A 14639-nucleotide genomic window follows, 5' to 3' on the forward strand; every position below is an offset into this window, starting at 1 on the left:
ACATCTGTTTAGTAATAATTGGCAATGTACTTGTATATTATTTTTATATAAATTCTATGCCAAAATTATCCAACAGAAACATTCTTGAGGAAGTAAAATGTACTGCACAGAATATTTCACATTCAAATACCATTCAATTCTACTTTTCTGTTTAATCTGGAACCCCTGGTTGGGAAAACTGATGTATACCATAAAACACACTATCTTTGAACATTAATAAGAGGATCTTTTTAATGGTGTTGATATAAAGGGACATAATTCCCATGGTTAGCAGTAGTTAGGACAAAATGAGGCACACAGAGTCTGGCAGCACTTAACATAAATTCAAGTATAAGGGTGTCTTTTTCCATGTACATGACGTTGTAATTACGCACACAGATTTCTGGCACAAACTCCATATTGTTTACACATTTGGTTTTACTACAACAGTTACTACTTTATTTCTTCATCTTCTTCTGCGCTGCTTTCTTCTTCACCAGTTGTAAGCGTTTCATGGCGTTGAGCTGGGACTCCTGAGAGGTGGGCTCTTTAACCCCCGGTGCTGCTTTTGAGCCATTTCCATTATTCCCATTTCCTCCTCCATTCCCGCCAGACCCCCCGTTCCCACCTGCGCCCGCCTGGGTTGCTCCTGGAGATCCGGCCCCTGATGGCGCCTTCCCCTGGCTCTCCCCGCTGGACGATCGGTTTACTGGCTGCTTACCCAGAGTGAGAGGCGGAGGTTTAAGTGGAGCCTGACTGGAGCCGTTTCCATTACCGCTGCTGGCGATTTTAGCTCCCCCGAGGCCAGACTTTGCCCCCGCTAGTCCAGACAGTCCAACAGGTTTCTGCCCCGAGGGAGTGGTTAGGGTCTTGCTGCTGCTCGATCCTGAAGAGCCCAGCTTAGAGCTCGTGGGGAGGGCAGAGCTGGTCTTGGCACCAAATGCAGCCCAGCCCGTGAGACCGCTGCCTGAGGAAGTGGAGCTGCTGCTGGTGGGATTTGCTGAAGTGGTGGATGCCTACATGAGACATAAAATAATGAATTCAGAGATGAGAACAAAAATTAAACTATGAAACAAAAAAGAAAAGAAACATCAACATTTTACATTCAAATTGGGCTGGGTCAAAAGTATCGAAAATCAGATACTAATTGATAGTAAAACCAATCTCAAAACTAGATATTCTTTTGAGCAGGTAATGATACTAAATAAGTCACATCCACAGGAGAGAGATGAAGCTTTCCTGAATAGTTTTAGAATGATCTTGAGCTGTATTAAAACAATAATCCCACATACAACTAAGGGATTACACAGATACAAGACCACATGATAATAAAAATTAAAAAAATTAACACTGTGGTATCAGAATCGGTATAAAGTATTGAGTCTATGCCATAGTATCAAAATGGAGTTTGAATTTTTTGCATTGTGACAATACTACATTCAAATAATATTCAAGGTATTTGTATTAAAAGTGTGCTTCTTGCTCTGTGTTCAAAGAGTATTCCTGTAACCAAGGATCAAGACCAAACGTTAAAAACTATGAAGTTTGCTTTTTTTCCCCCAGAAGATTGAACCAGTCTGTGTGGATCTGTGTAGATAAAAGCTTGAAGTGAAAAGCCTTCTATATTAACAGGTGAAGATAAGTATATTGAACCAGTCTGCTTTATGACATTTGCTTTTCCATTAACCAAATTTTAAAACTATATGTACAAGACCTAGGTGTCATTAGAGAAGCAGCTAAATGTGCTCGGAAAAGAGAGGTGGCATCTATTTGCCTTCTAGCAAATTGTTGATTGTTTGATTGTTACATAACATGAGATGGAGGAGGATGTTGCGTTTGCATTTGGCTCTGTGCTACGAGAGTCTCATGTCTTGTGTTTGCCTTGGCCAGACTTGTATTTACATAAACAAATACGTCTCTACAGTGGAACAAACTTACCATCTAAAACTACGTCATGGTAAACAACAGTGAAGCTCTTTGTTACACCCACTGTTTGCAGACATATATTGAGCGGGAACAGGAGGCGTATAGATAAGAATTGATAATTTGCAATGACATCATGTTGGGGGTGTTCTACATGTATCTCGAATGGTGACATAATGCACACATTAGCAAACACTGTCAAAAAAGTTTTAGAATTGTCCGAAACCTAAAGAAAAAAATACTAAATGAATTTAAACAATGCATTTTCAGAAGCCTGTGATGAATACAAATGTTCATGGTCCTGTTTAGTCAGTTCTTTGTGGTCAGATTGTGCTAGAATAAGTGTCCAAAAAGCGCTATATAAATCTGATCCATTAAAATAAAGCACAGATTAAAGTCTAATAAAGCCTCAGACAGAGCAGAGCCTACAGTTCTCACATCTCGCATCTCACCCCCAGGGACTGTTGATGATATCAGCTGTAAAGTATTAACACAAATATAACTGTACAGATTGAGCACAACATACCTTGACCTCTGTCCTTTTGAATGCTTGAAATGTGCTTGCTTGGAAAGTGCTTGATGTATCTGGTTTGGACTTAAGCTCTGTCTTTTTCACCAGTGTGTCTTTCACGACAGGTGCTGATGATGCGGAGACGGGAGACGGCTTCTGTTGGGGTTTCTGTGCCTAAAGTGACCAGGAAATAAGAGCATTTCAGAATAGTGCACAAATTATACATATGGTAGAGTTATAGCAAAAGAAAAAGTTAATTCTGACAAGTGGAGAAAGGTTTTAAAATGACAGTAGCTCAGTTGGAAAGCCACTTATAAGCCCACCTCTCCACTAGTGTCTGTGTAAACTGGTGTATGAATGAATGTGTGAATGGGTGAGTGGTTTCTTCATCTAAAGTACTTAGAGAGCCTTGAAGGTGGAGAAGCGCTATATAAAAATATGACCATTTATCATTTCCCAAGACGTTTCACTTTTGTCCAGTTGACAGAATTGAATTTTTCTTTTACCATGGCTCATACCGGGATGACTCGGGGATTACACAGATACAGCAGAGTTTATAACATGGACCATGGCTGCTTACCATTCGTTTCATTTGTCTTGTGCATCGGCCGCAGTACCACACAAGTCGTGGGTCGTTCACTTCTTTGTCTGTCACCTGGGGCTTGTGACAGTCTTGGTGGTACAAGTTGTGGCATTCCTGGCACTCCACCAGCTGGTTTCCCATAGTCACAGTCATTTGTCTTGAGGAAAAAAAACAAAAACACACACACATTACATAAACAGTTTTTTCTTAAAATGTGAAAAATAGAAGTAGTGATTTAAATTTATTTTTGCTGCAGTCTAAACATATTTCTCCCTTTACTAATGCGTTCCTAACAACCTAATTTTTCACTGCAAAGATTTTATGCTTTGTACAACTTTGCTGCCATGGCAACACTAACAACTAGCATGTTTACAGGACGTCAGGCTTCCTGGTTCCTGACAATAAAATGGTTTATGATTAGCACACAGTGCTCTAATTTTGACATCTGCTTTTACAATAGATCTGTACTAGAGCAAGACAAATCTCACATGAAAGAAATTTGGTACAGCCCTGTCGAGAACTCAAACAACATAAACATACCTGCATACCACACAGGCCAGTCTTCCATGGCAAAATCATCTGCATTAGTTTCATCATAGTCACTGATATTTGGCACAAGGTCCTTGCTGGTTTGCACAGTGATTGGTGAAGAGCGGTTCTCTTGTTTCTCAAGTCGGGGTTTCTTTGGGGGGTCCACATCTGACAATTCAATTCTGACCTATTGATCCAAATCATAAACACAATAAAAGTTAAAAATGCAGGTTGAAAAATGACACATTGTTCACATTTGATTCTGTGTAGTGTTACCTTCTCTGAGGATCTCTTCTCTGCCTCTTTTTTGCTCTTTTCTGATTTACTACTTCCACTGCTACTGCTGGAGGATGAAGAACTAGATGATGACTTAGAATCCTGTTTATTCAGGCTGAGTTTTGAAATGGACGTTTTGGAGATATCTATGTCCTGTAAATAACCAAAAACAGTGTTATTACAAAACCAACAAGCTAAGACTAGTAATACATGTATACAAGTTAAAAAGGGAGGAAAAATATACAAACAAGTGTTATATATAAAACATAACATACTACTTTTTATGTTTCTAAATTACTTTTTGTGTTATGCGGTAGGATGTGTCACTTCCTCTTGCTAGAGCCTCATCAAGCAGTGCTTTCAGTTTCTCTGCAGAGTCTTTGCTCTTGGAGTGAAGGTAACTCAGACCCTTCAGGAAAATAGGGTCCAACTCCAGCGTGACGGGTCCAGCCATAGCTTTAGACTGTAAAGGTAAACAAACAACACAATGACAATTAGCCTATGCTGTTGACTAAAGGTGTGCAAATACTGAAATATCAATATATTGTATCGCTTAGTGTGATGATACAGTATTGATATCGTGGGCTGCTGTATCGATTAATTAATTAATTAATGTATTTATTTGAGACAAGGACAGGGCACAATTTTTACATTGCATTTACATATATATTGTTAAGAGTATGTTTTGGTATATTTTACTCAATTATTTTGTTGCAACACTACAGTTTTGTTGCTTGATTAGAAGAAAGAAACTCATTTATGCAACACATTAGACATTTTCAATGTTTTGATGATTAAAATGGGTGTGTTTCATATGAACTTCGCACAAGAAGTAATTTAACAAAGACTTTTAGTATCACAGCCATAATTTTGCCTTTATTTTTATACAAATATATCGTATTGAGTCGAAAGTGCACTGTATCGAGATATGTATTGTATCGTGGCCTGTGTATCGAGGTATGTATCGCATCGACAACTTCTTAATGATATCCAGCCCTAATGTTGAAATCAAGATTACTCTGTATGCACATTTATATGAAACATTTAAGAGGGTTGGTCTTTCTGTAGAAAATATTGAATGAAATGTGCAGGATGAAGTAAAAAAAAAATAAAAATAAATAAAAAACAAGCACATAATAAAAATAATATCATGCCATTTGTTATTATTATTGTCTGTTTAATAATTACAAAAGACAAAGGAGTTTTAGCAGTGTGAAAAATTGTGCGATATAAAAACAATAGTATCCCGGTAAGTACACTGGTTGGAGAAAGAGGAACCCGGTGTTCGCGTCGGCTCGTACAAGGAAATTACAAAGTCAGATGTACCGGAATAGACTGTTTTGATCACTACTCACCTTAAAGCTATATATTTATTCCGATATTCTTCTTCAGGGTTGAGAAAAGCGGTTGACTCCCTTTAAAACAAAATAAGCGACCAGTGCCGACAGCTTTTTCCTTCAAAGTGCAGATTGTGCAACCATTAAATGTTTCCGGAATGCAAAAGACGCTAACTACGGAACATTAGACCTAGGTGACATAATATTATTTTTTCCAACTATATTATTCAGCTGGGTTTAGAGTCTTCTGCTGTATTGTGGTAATTTATAATTTTCTTACTGTTATTACGAAAATAAATGTGTTATTTTATAGTTTGATTATTTTTATTTTTTTTTACAATTGCAGTCAACAGATGGCGCTGTGGGACTGTGGTCGCTTTGAGGAGAAGAAGGGGTCCAGGAAGTTTGAGAAAGCAAAACAACGTGGGTCAAATAAACGTGTGTATTTAAAATGAATGAAACTGCAGTAAGTAATCATGTTTCATTATAATGCTATCTTTGTACATTCATTATACGTGTTATCTACAGCTTCTGGGTTAATGTCTTGTCGGAAATTGCCATTAAAACCTTTTTTTATTGTATTTTAGAACATGAAATCTCAGGAAAAGCGTCCCATTCTATATCTTGAAGTCTGTCATGAGAATGGAGAGCATCGACTGCCTTTGCACACGTCTGTTGTCCTCTTCCTCCTGTCATACTGCGAGTGCAAATCCTTTAAGGTTTTCCTGGTATCATCCTCCACCAAGTCAGACACCTGTGAATCCCTAAAAGATCACCTGCCTGAGTTTTTGGAGGTGTCCCACGTGGGGCTGGAGTGTTTGCCCCCGCTGGTGAGGAGCTGCAGGCTGCCCTCTGTCCTGGATGAGACTGGGAGGCTGTGCAGAGCTGGACTGGCTGTGGTACTTCGACATATCATCAACAGGACCCTGGAGGCTGACTCTTCTAGAAATGATGTTCTGGCTCTACTGGGCTTCAAGAAGACCTGCCTGAAGGCCTGTGCTGAGGTTGGTTGGACACAGACTGATGGTCAGACATTGGTAGTTTCTATGGTTGTGGTGATATTTATTTATTTGATAGGGACAGTGCATTTTAATGAACATCTGCAATTACAGTTTAAATATTCCAGGTTATATAGCAAAAAAGTTTCCATCACAAAACCAAGCCTATAGAAGTAGAACACATATTAATAGCAGTAGCCTAGATGTTACATTTAGGCCTGGCACAAGTAGTAAATAAAGTAAATATAGACGATAAACAGTAATATTGCAAATGATTTATGTCACTGTCACAATAAACCAACAGATATAAACCAAAAACATATTACAAATCTGCACTTTTGTTAAAAAATCATGAGCTGCAATAAATAAATAGCAGAATGAATCACTTTAGTGCTGAGTTTGCATCTGTAATGAGTCATAAAAGTTATTCATTCAAACTTATAGTCTTAAATCTTATGGTATAGCCAAAAAATAACCTAAATTTCCAGACAGTCGATAAATATTGACCCCCAAAAAATACACTTGCAGTTTTCACATATTGAATAATAAGTCTATATAGTAATTATCGTGACAGGCCTAGTTCTGTTAACATAATGTGTAATGAATGCCTGAGCTTGGAAACTAATAGTGCCATAGTGGGGGTGGCAGCTCATACTGTCATTATGTCCTTGGGAACGACTCCTCACCCACCTTGCTTGTGTCCATACATGCTGGTGTGTTTCTGAGAGAGTAAGTGCACGGCAGTGGGTGGAAATTAGTCCATGGTTACAATCAAAACATCCCAAAATAGCCTTCACAATATTTGTATTGGCTCATTATTATTTCATTAAAACAAAACTTTTTCCATTTGCATGTTAAAAAATGTACAAATGTTTTAACTCAATTTTCATCACATATTGACTAAAATAAAATACCTGTTGGGGGTGTTGTTAAAATGTTAAAAAGCTTAACATGTATTTTTTTCCTCCCTTAGGTTAGCAAGTGGACACGGCTTTGTGAACTGGGCATCCCCTCTTCAGTTGAGGAACATTTAAGAAATCCTACCAGTGTAGAAACTCAGCTCCCTCTCCCCATCCTCACCCTCGAACAGCGTCTGTCTGAACCCGTTAAAGTTCACAATGACGACAAAATCAGAAGACAGAAACTCAAGCAGCAAAAACAAAATCAAACAACCAAATCACCTGCTGGGACTTTGGACAGTAACCTTCCACAATCCAATGACAGACTAGAGCTAGATGCTGCCCTCGCCAAGTTGTCAGTGGATGCAGATCCTAGGGCGGCCACTAGGGAGAGCTCTGACATCAGGAAAGTAAAAACGACAGAACTGCCCCCTCTGGAACATGTGTTTGCTGAGGGGCTGTACTTCACTTTGACTGATGTGGTCCTTCTCCCCTGCATCCATCAATATCTGGTAAGAGTCCTGATACGATGATGTATGAGACCAAAAAGCCATTGTGGTGTAATGTCTTTTGTGTTGAACTGTAAACCTTCTTTTGTTTGGGCAGTAATTTGAACTCAAAACCCCAAATTAAAAGTTTGTGAAAGTATTTGTCAGTGGCTTTCTGGCTCTACAACCCAAACACTTAAATGAACATTCTCAATTTGTTAGAGTAAGAAAACAATAGCTTTTGTATGATATGTTTGACTGCTGGGAGGCCAGAAAGAGAAAAGAGATTTTGATGGAGTGCAATGGAGGCTCGAGCAGACAGTCAGACCTATATTTCATTGTTGGATCAGGGGAGTAGTTTGTGTTTGTGTTCTCTTTTGATAAAACTAAGATTATAGCGACTGGCGAACATTTGGCTCCACTAGGGCTGTCACAATAAAAAAAAAATTACAGTATGATATATTGCCACAGAGAAATATTGCACTAAACGCAACATTCATGCTATATTGAGATACATATTGAAATTACTTTTTGCCACTGAGGAAAATCTCTGTGAACCTATTTTTAAATATATTCTATCATTAAAAATCCTGAGTTTCGACAAATAAATAGCAGAAAGAAACCCTTATAGCTAATTATTTGTATCTGTTCAACCATCTACAGCTCAAATCTTATCGTATTAGATCAGGTGTCTCCAACCCCCTTCCAAGTAGCCAATGGATTTTAAAATTTTACGCACTGTGAATAAATAAAAGTGATGGATTAAATAACTATGACCACTGTAAATGTATAATTTTGATGCCTGACTTTGCGCACTAATAAATGGATAATGGTTTATGTTTTATAGACATCTAACTGTACCCCTTCTAAATCTGACCATGGCTTTTATATTTACTAAATTTCTTGCCAGTGTTAATATCAGTAGCTCTCTGGTATTTTCGTTTTGTAAAGGTAGCTCACTGGCGGAAAAAGGTAATAAAAGATGGCTAAAATCTCCCCAATATTGCATATAAATTGTACACTTGACACATATTGAGCCCCAAAACATATGTACATGCGATATTTGGCCACAAAGCATATTTTCCAGCTTTCATATATTGAAACATAAGTCAGTATTGTAATTATTGTGACAGGCCTAAGCTGCACGGTTCAGCTCTCACCTCTCGGCTTGTACCAGGAGTCAAGAACCTCTATTACATGTATTTAATGCTGCTTGAGGATGCATTTATTTTAGAGAGCAGATCCAGTTTGACTTCAGGTTCTGTGAGTGTGGTCCTCGGGCTTTTCATGTGTTGGGGCTCAAAGTGAAGAAGCGGCACAGCTCCACAGTTGGCACGGGCTCTCGCTCTCTGGAGGTCTGTGCACCTGGCAAAGAGTGATAACAACCAGTGGGAGGGAGCCTATTCACATGCACAAGGTTCAAATGCATTTCAATAACGTTTCTCTGGAAGCATGTTTCTCTCGGCGACTGATCAAAAAGTGCCGGTACTTGGCCTGGAGGCTTCTAGCACATATTTCAACTTCAAAGATACCTGTAGATTAGACCGTTTCTCACAATTTTAGATTTGGTGCACGATGTTTATGGTGATAAGTAGAGGTATGTTTTGATTGGTTAGGATTTCTCTGCCTTCTCCACCTCTCTGGGCAGTGTGGGAATAAACTTGAGTTCTCACAATAAGGCTTTTAGTAGTCAGCTGTGCTCTAGTGGTTTCCAGTTTCACACTCCATGTAGCGTGTCTCCTCTTAACGGCCATCTCTGTCCAGGACAGATGCAGCCTGACATGTCCACTCAAGCTCTTGAGCTGGGGCTCCTTCTTTCCCCAGACTTGGCCCCTGACTCCTCTCAGTCCCATAGACCACATGTCTGTTGTCACCCTGCTGTTTCTCTCTGTTCTCCCAGTCTCTGTGTTCTCCCTGTCTCTCTGTATCGTCCCTCTTTCTCTCTGTCTCTGTGTAGTCCTTCTCTCCTAGCAGCAGGACACACAGTTGATCATGTCTTTTGTTCCTCCTCCCTCCTCCTCTTCCTCCTCCTCACTCTTGGCTCTGTTTTGGTTCTGGTCTCTTGTGCATGCCTGTCCGCTACAGTGATGAGTGAATTCTAGTGGAACATGACATTTGCAGGAGCTGACTCACCTGATGAATCATTAAGTCAGTTTCTTCACCTTCTCATTTTGTCTCCTTTCTTTGTCTTTGATAGAATTCTCTTCAAACTCACTCAGAGAAAGTTCTAGACCACCTGCCCCGCCTACTGCGCTGGTACAGCCGTGTCCAGGAGGTACCTGGAGTGCAGCGAGCAGCTAATGCCTGTGGGATCACCCTCTCCCCACCTCAGACCCCCCCTCAGAGCCCCCCTCCCCGTCCATCAGACCCTGCGGCGGAGCACAGTTCGACCAGCCCACTGGAGTGTGAGGAGACCTGCCAACAGCTGCCGTTTGTTGGAGGCCCGAGGCCCACTCTGACCAAACTCAAAGTATGTCCTCACTTTTTATCAGGCCCTGTCATCTCCACACACGTTTGTTTAAACATGCTCCTACGCTGAATGCAAATGATGTCCTGCTGAAGTGGAGATAAAGTGTTTAGAGGCTGCAACTGCTCGTTAACCATTATCCTATCATTTCATGCTTGAGTTTTCAGTTGATTTGCCTGCCAGTGCTGCTCTGTGATAATGTTTTGGCTTCTGGCTGTCATTGTCACTGTAAAATGTTCCCTTTCTGTTGTGCTGGGTAAACATAACATGTGTTCTTCTTGTAGTGCCTTTAAAGCTATTATGCAAAATTGACTTCTTAGAGCTTTTAACCATGTTATAATCGTTTGCCCTCACCATTTACTCACCCAAAGTTGTTTTTGAGTCATTCGTGCTTGTTTGAGCTATCTTGCCGATCAGTCCCTGTTTTCACTGTTTCGGTACTTACTTCGTTCTCCAATTTTACTTTCTTAATCAGTAAAGCATAGGATTGAGCAGCGTTGTGTAGTCAGTTTTGGTACCAATGAAAAAAAAATCCGCTGCTCTCCAGCATGATCTGCACGTATCCATTGGAGGTACCAGGTGATGACCTTTACTGCGACATCTGCTCAAATTTGGACATCGCAGTTTTCTAACGCGGAAGCCAGCTGACTTGTCGTTCTAAGTTGTTCTGTATGAATATTGCAATTTAAAATGTCTAAATGATAACATAATGACCCACAGGTATCATAGTCTTTCTTCTTTAACTCCAGAAACAATGTCCAGAAACAGATCTATAGGTCTCCCAGCCTAAATGTGATGGTCTATGGGTGAATTCTCAGTGATTTTCTACATACTGAGTCCACCTGCATTATAAAATATTTATCGCTCTCTTAGGCTTAACTTTGTGAACCACATTTCTCTCTGAATAACTACTGAGAGAACTACTGAGAATACGTATGTTCAGAGCACTGGTTGTCTGCCTGCAGTGTTTTCTAAAATGCACAGTTCTGTGTCCTCCAGACACGGCTGTCTTTACTGTTCTTGCAGACAGGGCTCTCCTTTAACTGCTGGAAAATGCAATCACAGCTGTCCAAAGAGAAACCATGTCTTGTGTATTAGCAGAGCAGAAAACTGTGAACAATATTTATGTTCACTCAGTTTAATATGTTTGGCTTTACCCTATTTACCCTAGGACTGCACGATTTTGGATCTCATCTAAAACAAAATTGCTATTTTCTGTTAAAGGTCATATATTACACAAATTTGACTTTTGTGAGCTTCAAGCCATGCTAGAATGTTGTCAAAAACATACCTGGAGTTGTGTTTTGTTTCATTCACACAATTTATTATTGCTCTGTCTTTTTAATTAGTCTGCTTACATCACCAAAGCTCAAAATACTCTGTTCCACATTGTGATGTCAAGAAGCTGTAGTTTAAGTTAACAGCTACATTTTACCTTTAGTTCTATAGGCAATTTTGGAGCTGAAATTATCCACATGATTCTAGTGAAGATGTATGGAGTTTAAAAACACAGTGGAGCACTTCCTGTATTACCACATGACATCACAAGGTGGAACAGAGTGTTATCTATTTGAGAGAAAAACTATTGCCTATATAACGAAAGCCTAAATATGCAGGGTTTGTGTTAAATATGTGTGAATGAAACAAAACACAACTCCAAGCCCCTTCAAGTATATATTTAAAAAGAAGGTTTCCGTTGATTGACTGGACAGAAATATGAATTTATAAACTAATACAAGAATCTCATGCATTTCAGAACATGTTTTTCCAAGTCTAGACAAAATGTACACGGTTTTTCTATAAAAAGACAGGATCTATTTGATTTCAATATATTGTGCAGCCTTCCTTTACACTTTTGAGCCCCTGGACTTTTCCCTACTGGCTCCATTTCCTTGTCCTCTCTGCTTGGTTATTTCTGCTTCTTACTGGCAGACATTTTAAAATAATATCCACTTTTAGGAACGGGGTACTGGAATTTGAGTGGGCCGTTAGCGCTGGGCGGTCAAGATAGAACGTTGCTTAAATATGCAGGATTTGTGTATTAAACATGTGTGAATGAAACAAAACAAAACTCCAGATATGTCTTTAATGAGCAAATAACATTATATAACAGACCAGAAAATATCATAATATGGGCCCTTTTTAATAATTCAGTTGTGCAGCATAGTCTGTGTGATATAAATACAAAGAGTTCTGATTATTTTCCTGAGAGTGCTTAAAGGTGCACTTCTCAACTTTTCTATTGGAGAGTCCTCTACCTGTTTGTCTCCATGGAAATATTATTGCTTTGTCTAGAATGTTTCACGGAATAGATTAAACCTTTTTATTATGAGTGAGACAAGCCGGTTACAGCACTACACTATATTACAATTCAGATCTGTGGAGAGTCGCCCGTATTCACAGGAGGATTTATTGTATTATTGAGCTGTAGAAACACACGTAATGAATAAATGTTATATGGAAATATGAAAGAAGTTGCTGATACGATACATACCACGATACAGTGCACTTTCAATTCAATACAGTAAATTTCAAATCAATTCTATACGGTTCAGTAAAAATAAAGGTTAAATCATGACAGTGATACTAAAAGTCTTTGTTAAACCACTTCTTGTGCAAAGTTAATATGAAACACAAACATTTTAATCATCAAAAACTGAAAATGTCAAAAGTGTCACATAAACGAATTTCCTTCCTCAAACAAACAACAAAACTGTAGCACTGTAACAAAATAATTTAGTAAAATATACCAAAAATACTCTAGGCAATATACGTCAGTCCATGATATTGATACTGTATAATCACATTGAACAATACAATATATAGATATTTCAATATTTTTGCACTTCCTAATGGAAATGATAACAGCAGACCCTGCACCTCATCAAAAACACACCTGGAGTTCTGTTTTGTTTCATTCATTGTTTGAGCAATCCTTTGTTATAAGTCTGTCTACATCTACAAAGCTGAAAATGCTCTGTTCCACCTTGTGATGTCATGAAGCAGTAATTTTCAAGTTCACAGCTACACTGCCTTTTACCTTTTATACAGTAGATATTCGTAATTCGCTTTGGGTTGCATTTTTGTATGAAAAGCGTTCTATAAATAAAGTTTGATTGATTTCCAGGTCTGAAATTATCCAAATGATTCTAGTGAACACAGTGGAGGATGTCCCGTATTACCACATGACATCACAAGGTGGAAGCTGGAACAGTATCTTCTTTTTTGAGAGAAGAACTCAGCCTAAATATGCAGGGTTTGTGTGTTTAAACATGTGTGAATGAAACAAAACACAAATCCAGATACGTTTGTGATGAGGAAACAACATTATAACATAGATCAGAGAACAGCGTAATATTGTCCCTTTTACCTGTAGAGGATATTTCTGCTTCCTGCTGGCGGGCATTTTAAAATAATATCTAGTTTTAGGAGCGGAGTGGTGGGATTTGAGTGGGCCGTTAGCGCTGGGTGGTCAGGATAGAGGAGGGGGAGTTGTTTTAGCGCAGCACCGTGTTGCCGGATGAAGTGTTGCTATGCGGAGACGTGCACAAATGACAGTTTTGACGGTGGGGCGAAATCACACATTAACACGGAGAGGGCTGTGTGCAAACAATAGCCACCATTCTGTCTCTGCCTGAGGGGATTATAAGGATGGCTGCGTGTCTCCACCGCTGTGTCTGAGCTGCAGCTGTCTCTGGAGTCCTGGCCACTGTACTGTTGTGAGTGTGTATACTAATGTGATGTTAGGGGCTATATCAAGAACAAGTAGTACTGAGAGCTACAAGTGGTAAATGATCCGTCAGTCAATATTAAAGTAGGCGTGTGCACTGTTTTGTAAAGAGGAGTCCATGAAAAACACTGCTGGATAACATTCTTGTTGATAAAATGTTGGGAATAACCTCAAACCAGATTTTAAAGGTTATTACACAAGCTTGATTCTTGTGAGATTTAAGCCATGATAAAATGTTTTTAGCTCATCAAACACATCTGGATTTGTGTTTTGTTTCATTCCCACATGTTGAGTTGAGTTAGTTTACAAGTTAACAGCTTTTACCTTTGGTTCAGTAGAAATTGGCTATTCCAGGGAAATTATCCAGTTGATTCTAGAGAAGGTGAATGGGGTTTGAAAACAAAGTAGAGCGCTTTTTCTATTAGAAAAAAAAAAAATGCATATTTTTATGGCATTATTTCTCACTTGATGTGAAAAGTGGGAACCCAGTTGTTACGACCCAGCTGGCTTGGGGTGAGGAAAGTAACAAAACAAAAAAAAGATGTTAATTAAACATTACTTCATTTATTCCATTTAACAAGGAATGTAAAGGTAAATCAACAAAACAGACTAAATTATACAGAATATACTCTAAACTAAGAAACAAAACAACAGACAACGAGTTTTTTCCCACAAAACGGGTCACGCGGACTTACAAAAAACGATTGGTAAAACTATGGAACACACACAAATGCTTGCATGTAACACCAGTGAATAGTTGGAAAAAGTACTTATTTCAGTCAAAACATTGTGATGTTGTTGATGTTTTCTTTCTGATATTGACAGGGTTTACACGGTCACAGAAATCTTGGAAAAGTCATGGAATTTTAGTATCTCTTTCATGCAACTACATTCTGTTAAGTTATTATTAGACTATT

General features: G+C 38.9%; 2 protein-coding genes across 2 annotated transcripts in view; one reads left to right on the forward strand and one right to left on the reverse strand.

The window, feature by feature from the left end:
* Nucleotides 1-205: 205 nt before the first annotated feature.
* ints12 (integrator complex subunit 12) lies at nt 206-5292 on the reverse strand. The gene is given in 8 exon segments (XM_020930574.2): nt 206-995; nt 2429-2587; nt 2994-3153; nt 3537-3558; nt 3561-3714; nt 3804-3956; nt 4102-4266; nt 5159-5292. Coding segments are annotated over 7 exon segments (1362 nt in total). The 5' UTR covers nt 4258-4266; nt 5159-5292; the 3' UTR covers nt 206-437.
* Nucleotides 5252-14639, forward strand: part of LOC110165404 (glutathione S-transferase, C-terminal domain containing) — an 81191-nt gene continuing 71803 nt past the window's right edge. Inside the window, exons 1-5 of the mRNA XM_055158495.1 lie at nt 5252-5400; nt 5487-5606; nt 5728-6144; nt 7112-7549; nt 9723-9995. Of these exons, the coding sequence (XP_055014470.1) occupies nt 5592-5606; nt 5728-6144; nt 7112-7549; nt 9723-9995 (1143 nt within the window). The 5' untranslated portion in view covers nt 5252-5400; nt 5487-5591. The remainder of the gene's footprint in view (nt 5401-5486; nt 5607-5727; nt 6145-7111; nt 7550-9722; nt 9996-14639) is intronic.

The sequence above is a fragment of the Boleophthalmus pectinirostris genome, unplaced genomic scaffold (assembly GCF_026225935.1).
Source record: "Boleophthalmus pectinirostris isolate CB_2022bp ecotype Guang Dong unplaced genomic scaffold, ASM2622593v1 HiC_scaffold_22, whole genome shotgun sequence".
Lineage (NCBI taxonomy): Eukaryota > Metazoa > Chordata > Actinopteri > Gobiiformes > Gobiidae > Boleophthalmus > Boleophthalmus pectinirostris.